Here is a 10526-nt window from a genome sequence, read left to right on the forward strand (position 1 = left end):
CAGTCCGACTATTTTTTACAAATATTGACCTCAAAATTAATTTTATCAGTTCAATTAATACGTAGTTCTTCAATTCCATCCTGAAGCTAGGAAACTGTGTACTAACTTTTGAAAGCATCATATTAGGAGAGCAGACTTTTTCAATAATATATATAGCAACTTTAAAAAGTACTTCCAAAAATTGTAATGCAACAGTCCACTGTTGAAACATTCATAACTCCTAAACCACAGGAGTTACAATATATGTTTGTATGCATTAAATAATGCTACATACTTATGCTTTCAGATGCAAAAAGAAAAATTATCCGAAAATTGTATTCTCGCGAGTTTCAGCGATATTTAAAAATCAGTGTGAGCCAAATGTAATGTAACAGTCCGCTTTTTGGGCCATATTTACATACAATTTTAGTCTAAACAAGTAAGAAAGTCTAAGTTCGGGTGGAGNCATTAAATAATGCTACATACTTATGCTTTCAGATGCAAAAAGAAAAATTATCCGAAAATTGTATTCTCGCGAGTTTCAGCGATATTTAAAAATCAGTGTGAGCCAAATGTAATGTAACAGTCCGCTTTTTGGGCCATATTTACATACAATTTTAGTCTAAACAAGTAAGAAAGTCTAAGTTCGGGTGGAGCCGAACATTAAATACAATACAATTACATACAATTTTAGTCTAAACAAGTAAGAAAGTCTAAGTTCGGGTGGAGCCGAACATTAAATACAATACAATTACATACAATTTTAGTCTAAAAAATCGCGTTGATTTTGGAATTTTTTTTGCGACTGCTCGTGGTTTTTTTTCATACAAGTGAAATTTACAAAAACTGGCGTTGATTTTTTAAATTTTATTTTGCAGTTTATTTCAAAATGAGAAGCGCTTTTAAATGACCGCTTTCAGGTGGAGCTTTTTCAAAATTACCTTCTCTTTGGTCTACACTGTGCTCTTTGAAAGCTGTAATAAAATATCTTCCAATAGCACTGCCATTCGAAGGCATACAAAAAGGTGTGCTTCCAAAGCAACGGAAGTAAAATAAGGGAAACAATGTTCTGCGTTATTATTATTTCGTTTAGAACTGAGNCGCAGACTGCTCGTGTTTTTTTTTTTTATATAACAAGTGAAATTTACAAAAACTGGCGTTGATTTTTTAAATTTTATTTTGCAGTTTATTTCAAAATGAGAAGCGCTTTTAAATGACCCCTTTCAGATGGAGCTTTTTCAAAATTACCTTCTCTTTGGTCTACACTGTGCTCTTTGAAAGCTGTAATAAAATATCTTCCAATAGCACTGCCATTCGAAGGCATACAAAAAGGTGTGCTTCCAAAGCAACGGAAGTAAAATAAGGGAAACAATGTTCTGCGTTATTATTATTTCGTTTAGAACTGAGTATAAAGGCGTTTCCACACAAAACCAGGAGTCAAAATCGAAGCACGTCAGGCCTATCTCTTAAAAAAATGTGAAATTTCATAAATTGTACCAAATTATTAGCTACCTTGCCACATTGATAGGAAGCAAACAATAATCTGGGGATTTAATGTTGTGCGTGGAAATGTTCAGTTATTTGTACAATGATTTTTTGGTGGGGAGCGGAGGGGGAAAAGGTGTGGCGCCTAAAACTTCACTCATTATAAAAAGCACTATATAAACTTGAAGAAAAGTTTCATTCTCCTCACTGCCCTTTCTACAGGCACTCGGGGGACCCATTTCAAAATGCGGTAGGATTAGCATTTTTACAAAGAAATTTTAAACTCGTGTTAGACCATTAGCAGTATTTTTGCGCAAAACTCTTTTCCGCGTTGGTGGCCTTCGGCCACGCTAGAAAAAATAACCTCATCAGTCTAAATTNCACAAAACCAGGAATCAAAATCGAAGCACATCAGGCCTATCTCTTAAAAAAATGTGAAATTTCATAAATTGTACCAAATTATTAGCTACCTTGCCACATTGATAGGAAGCAAACAATAATCTGGGGATTTAATGTTGTGCGTGGAAATGTTCAGTTATTTGTACAATGATTTTTTGGTGGGGAGCGGAGGGGGAAAAGGTGTGGCGCCTAAAACTTCACTCATTATAAAAAGCACTATATAAACTTGAAGAAAAGTTTCATTCTCCTCACTGCCCTTTCTACAGGCACTCGGGGGACCCATTTCAAAATGCGGTAGGATTAGCATTTTNGCGCCACACCTAAAACTTCACTCATTATATAAAGCACTATATAAACTTGAAGAAAAGTTTCATTCTCCTCTCCTACAGGCACTCGGGGGACCCATTTCAAAATGCGGTAGGATTAGCATTTTTACAAAGAAATTTTAAACTCGTGTTAGACCATTAGCAGTATTTTTGCGCAAAACTCTTTTCCGCGTTGGTGGCCTTCGGCCACGCTAGAAAAAATAACCTCATCAGTCTAAATTTGGTTACGCCATCCACAGTATTTTTGCTCAAAATCCACCTCTAAATTTACAAAAAAATTCATAGTTTATTGGACATTTGTACAGAAAAAATTTCTTTCTTGTTTAAATTTAAGCATAAAGTACTCAACCATTCTACATTTTGATAAAGCTACACCTTATTGATTATTATATGAGTTATTACAAAATACGAAAAAAATTCCAGCTTACTTTTATATGGAAAAAATCTGATTTATTTTTTCTATCACGGGTGGGCCAAAAAAAAAGAACCTGGTTTTTGGAGCAGATATATTTTACGGAAACTGCGAATTTATTTCACTTTTCTGTGTGAACTTGATGTCTTATAATAAAACAAAGAACCAGGAACACAAACAAAGCAAGAACTACAAAAAAATTATGGCTTTATTATGCAAAAAATCCGAAATTCCTCTGTCACAGGTGGGACAACGTTTGTCACGGGTAGGACACGTACGAATTTTCATATGAAAAGGAGCTTTTAGTGTGATCCATATATAAAGATTAGTTATTAAAAAATATAAGAAGCCAAGTAGGGGTTCAATTCACTCGCGTTTTATCTTAGGATAGTCCCCTTTATATCGCAGAAAATGCTTAGCACCGTCAGCGAAAAGAATTATTTAAAATGAACGCGATTTCCTAGGGTCTTGATATTTTCACTTTTATATTTTATATTTCACTCAAATTTAATGGTCTACAAAACTGCATACCTAAAAATTCTGAACAAAAAGTTTAAAATTATTCGGTGTAATTGTTAAAGTTTGTTGAATTTTTATAATTTTTATAAGAAGTTTAAAATTGTTCAGTATAAAAAGTTTGAAATGTAGATTTATGTGGTTCTGGTTAGGTAATGTGCTAAACTTTTATAAAAAAAAACTATAAACATTAGATTAACAAAATAAAACACCAAAACTGGTCAATATGTAACTTAACTTAATCAGCTTACCACAAGGGTATATAGATAATGGACGAGTTCGCGCATCCCCCGCTTCTTCCCTGCGTCCACCTCAACAAACAAATAAAGCTTATCAGCCCTGTAAACCTACCTTTGACAACTGTCCCACACATAGCAGTCACGGGTGGGACATGCTTCTCTGTTGAATTATTCTTATATAACTACGTGGAAACGACAATGCAATTGTGGTAATCATTTGCAATTATATTCTAACATTATGTAACAAACACGAAAAACAACCTCAACTTCTGTAATTAAATATATGTAACAACTTTTAAATAGCCTTTTTTGTCACGGGTGGGACAAGACCAATACTGCTTAATAATAACTTATAATATAGATAAAGCAGTCACACAATTTAATATATAACCCAATTTTATTAAAAGCAGATGAGTTCTACTATATATTTTTCTTACCAAACACCTGAATTATGAATCGCAAATTATTTGACAGTGCATTCAAAACAACCTACTTTAAACTCAATCAAAAAATTTACTTAGAACTTTAATTCAAAACGTAAAAAAAAGGTAATAAAAATGCATTTAAAGCTTTAATATGTTATTTTTTAGTTGATTCAAGATTTTTACAAATGTCTTATCCACACGTTTGTTAGTTTTATAAAGAAAATAATTTTTGCACTGAGGTTCGCTTTCCCATGGAACCTCCCATATGTTAAAATTTTTTTAACGCGTTTGGGCATGATAATCCAAAATCATAGTACAAATATCCGAACCGTAACCCAACTGTCTTCACTCACGGACAACGGTAACTCGTTTAGAGGTTTGAAAATATTTTTCGTCAGCAATTTGTCATAAAACTAGACCTTATTACATACCCTATCTTCGGAAAAGCAAAAAACTTTATTTTCGTCCCTTGGAACAGGTGTACCGACTTCTTGCAGTTTGGAAACGAGAAAGACTTTTATTTTAATATTTTCATCCATGGATAAATTATACCAGGTGAAGTANATTGCGAAGATTTTGTATTTCTCTAAATTACCGTTATATGGGATGTGGACGTGGTTATTGTCCGATTTTTTAAATTTTCGGCCATATGATCGTTTGTGCCGCAGAAACAAAAAAACAACTAAGCATTTTTTAACACCCCCAAAATAGTTTCATACTTGTAGCAGTTATGAGAATTTTATTTGGAGGCTACTTTTTCGGGTTATTTAATATAACAAGCGCAATTTACAAAAACTTGCGTTGATATTTTGAGAAGTTGTTGCTGATGGTCTCCCGCGTTTGATTTTATAAGAAGTTCATACTTACATGAAAAAAGTGCAAAAATCCGTCACCAATAAAAATAAAAAAATTGTCAAAAATCAACGCATTTTTTTAGCCGTTTGAAACTTGCACTTCATTGGACTCAATTTGTATGGGCTATAAACCTGCATACTCAAAAATTTTCTAAAAATTCAGAATAAAAAGTGGAAATTTTGATGAAGATCTGAAACTGTGATTTAAACGGGTTTGGTTAAAGCTTAGACGATAATTCGCACCTATTATTTTGCCCATAAGCGTAGCTATGTACATTAGGGTGGCCCAAAATAAGAAAAATCGGAATTTTAATGCGTTCAACCTTTAGGATTGCTCTATATCGAAAAAATATATCCCTTTTTAATTTTGAAATCCAAAAATGTTTAGAGGTCGCTCAATGCACTCAAAGTTTTCCATGCATTTTATATGGGAAAAAAAAACTTTTCGTAAAAATGGTATATAATTCTTGAAAATCAATATTTTTCGATCGGAAAACTTTGGTTCTCTTCTGGAGACTTCCAATATCAATACCCAATTTTCTATTTAACCACATTTCACATTGACCACCCTAATGTACATGCATACATACATATGTAAGATTTAACCCTATATATAAACATTCGGACACTTTTTAGAGTTAGAAAAGTTAATCCTCCTTACGAGCGCATAACAAAGTCAGAAAATAGCATATTTACCTGCTTAGAAGTGCACGCCAATACGAGTCCAAGTTAGAACTTATATGTATTAAAGACTGAAACATGATTCTTCCTGGGTCTTAAAAACAAATATTCTTCATAATTCTGATTATAATAGTCCAAAACTATCCATTGCTGCCAAGTTTTTCCGTTTAAATACACTAGTCGAAAGAAAATTTTAGGCAATACCATGCGTATTTTCGATACGACTCGACTCTGGAATGACGAGTCACGACACTCGCAATGAGGCGGATAGAAAAATAACAAACACAAATTTAGCACAAAAAACATTGTGAATATTTAAAGAAAATTAATACGAAAATTAATTAATTAATTATAAGTGAGATGGGGTTCTAACAAACTCGCCAGGCATAAATGATTTAAGCAACAGTAGCATTAAATGAAACCGAATAATAGAAAGCACTTTTGTAATTGACGTGCACTGAACTTAATAGAAATGCAAACATCACAGAATAGGTGACTTTAAGCACTTGACAAAAAAAACTTGAACCCATTAGTTGAAGAGCACTCAACTTTTAATTAAAACAAACGATAACAAGTTCATCAATTACATATAAGAAATGCATACAGGGATTTTCGTATGATGGAATATATTTTTTACGTCACTGTGTGCAATACATACAAACGAACCCATCTGGCGCATGTCTCTCAATTGCTGCAATTAAAATTGAGAAAAATAAAAACACTGCTTGTTATAGTAATATGCATATGCATATGAATATGTATGTAAATGTGTATAAGCATTTGCTTGTAGTCGTTTTTTTTTTTTTAATAGTCATAAAGAAAATTAATAAGCACAAAGAAAAGTGCAAGTGTCGGTAAAGCGATTAGCGATTGTTGATAAAGAAGCTTTTCTATTAATAGCTTAGCAAACTGCAAATTTCCATAATTATTTATAATTTGTCTTTAAAATAAAATCACAAAAGTATTAGTTTTTAGTTTGTATATAGTTACGTATACATATATTTTTTTCTTATTTAATTACTTTATTAAAGCATTTTGTGTAACAGCGTGTTTAGTCTTGAAAATTGTACAAACATATTTTCCTTAAAAGAACACTCGTTAAAGATAAGTATATAAAATACATAGAATAATTGGCATTTTAATTCAATACACTGAATTTAAAAAAGTTGACACCTGAAATTGACGAAAAAATAAAACTGTTATTTTAAGGCAGAAAAATAGAGAATACGAAGTTAATGTGAATAATATATTATGGGTATTCACTACTGTCAGGTAAACGGGTTATCTGGTTATGAGGTTATAAGTATAACCAATAAAAAATAATAATTAATTTTTTAACAGGTAACCCAAAGGGCAGGGAGGTGTGTAACCACATTTTTTTTTTTGTGTAAAGTTCAAATGTATCTGAGGAATTTTCTGTGTAATACCATAATTTTTTGTAATTACCATTTGGGATAATGCGTGTTTCAAATGTATCCAACTGCCTGAACAGTCCTAATTTTTGTGATTTATCGAAGAGGTTCTAAAAAAAATAATAATGACATTATTTCCAACACTGTAAGCTCACGCTATCAAATATTTAGTCATGCACCATAACACTGTACAGCACTCGGCTGGGTATTGGATCAAAGCAAATTTTTTTAGAGATTGGGAGTTAGCCTCCGAAATCGAGATATGGGCCTTCGAATTTCGAAATTGGACCTTTGGTAAAAATTATTTTTAATTATTGCATGTAAAAAGCAAAAAAAGTAAAACTACAGACGTGGTCCGCCTTTTGCTCTTATTTATATGGTAATACATTTTTTTGGGAAGGCTTATATTACAGATGCTATAACTGGTCAAAGGTGAGATCTTCGAAAATTTAAAAACTGAATATTTCAAACAATTTTGAACTGAGTCTTTTCATATCGTTTTAAAGTTGATTTAGCCCCTTTTCTTGTGATATGCATATTTGTATACATCGCATATAAAAATTTGAGAAAAAACACATTTAAATGAAAAAATACCTAAAAAATCAGTTCAAAATTGTTTGCAATATAAGGAATTTAATTTTTCGAAGACCTGAACTTTGACCCCTTATAGCACCTGTAATATGCACAAAAAAGTTATATACCATTTAAATAAGAGCAAAAGGAGGACTACGTCTATATTTTTTGGTTTTGTAGTCAATCTCTTAAAAAAATTAGTTTGGTTCAATACCCAGAATATGAGTAATTAATTTTAAAAAGTTCATTTACGACAATATTTCACTTACCACCACATCATAGCCTCGTTGGCTGCGTAATCCCATATCTTTTAGGTTAAAACCGATCGGATAGGGAGCGCCATCTGCGCGGCGGTTGACAAATGCCACAGCATATGAATAATCCCTTAAGAAAAAAGCAGAAATACATAAATCTGTATGAATGTATATTAGACCGTACCAGAAAAATAATTTCGCCGTACAAACCAGGGTCTAAAGAATTTTTGCAAGACAATTTCGATTTTTTTATTTGCCGAACATTGGCATTTACCACCGGATCTGAAAGTACGATAAATGGATGTTCTGGTCTCGAGGAGATTTTTTTTTGTTTCATTGACTTCAAGTACCTCGTTCAAGACTTACCCACCAGATCTCAGCTCCTACCACTCTAAGATAACACCCTTATGTCAGCTCTCTAAAAATCATTAAACTTTTCAAGGGAAGATGTTTGAATATTCCAGTAGAACTACATATTTTAAAAAAAAGATTTTATTGCCGAATATTTAACCAAAAACCATATATATATTATTTTTTTCTAAATTGCCTTGCAAAAATACTTTTTACTCAGCGGTGTATGGCGAACTATTTTTGTCTGCTTGTAAGGTGGTACGGTCTAATGTGCATACATACCATTCATATACCATCTATTTGTGTACCCCCAAACTTACCCCGCTGCATTTCTTGGCGTAATTGGACGTGTCCAAACTTCCACATTCTTTTGTATAAGCACACGACGACCCTGAATACCTAAGGGATCCTGATTCACCGCAATGATCTCACTGTATGGAGATAAAATATATTTTAATATAGAGTAGATGAAATTGATAAGCTTTGATTCACAAAACTAACCGATTTTGCAAAATCGCTTTGATTTCAGGACGTACCGCGGCCAAATCGTTTGACATGATTAGCGGTGCTGCTAATATGGCCCAAACCGCCATTTGTAGTTTGCTTTGGTCATAGCTGAGACCATAATTTCCCAGAATCAGCTGCATGATTAAAAAAATGGCATAAGAAGCAGTTAAAAAAAAAACCAACTACAAACTAATTACACACCATATCCGGATCATTCCAATGACCAGGTCCACCATGCGGTTGTATGCGGTTTTGGTTTTTGGAAAAGTAGTCCATTATCTTAGCAACTGACTCAAAGGAGTCATCAATATCATCATAGTTGCGCCACAAGTTACAATGCTGCTTGAGCGCCTCGTAGTCGGGCTTAAATACACGTAAGGAATGATGTGTTATGGCGTGTTAAATAACATACATACGGGTGTTTCACAAAAAAAGTGTCGCTCGTTCCGCCGGAATTATAAAATTTATTACATTTAAGACTTCCGCCAATATATTTCGAAAAAAATTAAGATTTACGTGTGCTAGACCGATTTGAAAATACCGCTAAAAATCTCATTCTTTTGCTTCCGTTGATAAGCATTTTGAAACATTTTTTTGAAGACCTTATTTCAAAAAAAAAAAACTAATTTCATTAAAAAAAAATCGATTTTTAGAGATATTTTCAAATAGCTACAGCTCACGTAAATCTTAAAATTTCTGCGGAATATTAAAGTACTATAATAAATTTTATATTTCTGATGGAAAAACATTACCGATTTTTTTGTATTTACAGTGATGCAGCCTAATGCGCTAATATACAAATCTTGACTTACAATTTTGCCCTCATATTCCTGATAGACCGGCCAACTGCATGAGTACACCATTGGGCGTCCAGTTTCGTTTAGTAGTCGTCCAAATTCCGGATAACCAGCATCCATTGTTGACGTGTCTGCATAGCAACCATCCAACTTTACATAGTCTACATCCCACTCGGCAAAGGTTTGCGCATCCAGTGCCATGTGATTGATGACACCCGGATAACCGGCGCAGGTGTGAGTGCCATAATCCTGATATAAACCGAATTTCAAGCCAGCATTATGTATCTGTGGGTGCGGAAAATCAGATTAATAAATATAGTTTGTCTTTGAAGCATATCTGCATTTTTACATAGTCAGCCAAGTGATTGAGACCACTGGGGAAGCGATATCTATCAGCTACTAGTTTATTTGTTGCATTATCGCGATATTTTTCCAGCCAACAATCGTCAATAATGACATATTCGTAACCGGCAGCAGCATATCCTTCCGAGACCAGCAAGTCAGTGGTGCGTTTGAAGAGATTTTCACTTAAAAAATAAAAAAGAGACTATGAAATAACATAGTGCAACACAATTACTTTATAGGCGGTTAAAGTTTCTACTTTTTGATTTAAAATTCACTATAATTTTTTTTATAAATCGACTTCAAACATTGTTCTGCACCTTCTTCAGTTTTAGTTCAGAGAGTTGCAATTCATATTCAGAAATTCCATTTCAAATTCTGATAGTTACAACTCAAGTTCAGATTTTCCATTTCAAATTCAGAATTCTCACTTCAAGTTCAGAAAATTGCAATTCAAATTCAGAATTTCCATTTTAAATTCAGAAAGTTGAATTCTAATTCAGAATTTCCATTTCAAATTCAGAATTTTCACTTCAAATTCAGAAAGTTACAATTCAAATTCAAATTCAGAATTTCCAATTGCAATTCAGAAAACTACAATTCAAATTAAGAATTTCCATTTTAAATTCAGAAAGTTGAATTCAAATTCAGAATTTACATTTCGAATTCAGAAAGTTGCAACTCAAATTCAGAAAGATACATTTCAAATTCAGAAAATTTCCATTTCAAAGTCAGAAAGTTATAATTCATATTCAGAAAATTCTCATTTCAAATTCAGAAATTTCCAATTTAAGTTCAGAAAATTTCATATTGACTGTACGATTTTGAGATTTTAAGTTGTATAGGAGCAACAGACAGAGTTAAACTGATTCTGCTTGCGATGCACGCAAACTATTAAACATACATATAGCATATTTTTGTAAGAAGATTCTATTTTAAATTGCAAGTTCAACGAAATTTTACAATATGGAGGC

The 10526-nt window shown here is 32.8% G+C and overlaps 1 protein-coding gene across 1 annotated transcript; it reads right to left on the reverse strand.

Annotated features, from left to right (window-relative positions):
- Window positions 1-6263: 6263 nt before the first annotated feature.
- Window positions 6264-9757, reverse strand: LOC108364510 (alpha-N-acetylgalactosaminidase-like; the record flags this gene model as incomplete). The annotated part of the gene is made up of 8 exons (XM_017618214.1): window positions 6264-6489; window positions 6763-6838; window positions 7571-7685; window positions 8227-8337; window positions 8408-8547; window positions 8615-8776; window positions 9226-9495; window positions 9560-9757. Coding segments are annotated over 8 exons (1107 nt in total), but the record flags the coding sequence as incomplete, so codon positions are not given.
- Window positions 9758-10526: the final 769 nt, after the last annotated feature.

Source organism: Rhagoletis zephyria, unplaced genomic scaffold (genome assembly GCF_001687245.7).
Source record: "Rhagoletis zephyria isolate East Lansing unplaced genomic scaffold, Rhagoletis_zephyria_1.1 Rzeph_scaffold_01576, whole genome shotgun sequence".
NCBI classification, from domain to species: Eukaryota; Metazoa; Arthropoda; class Insecta; order Diptera; family Tephritidae; genus Rhagoletis; species Rhagoletis zephyria.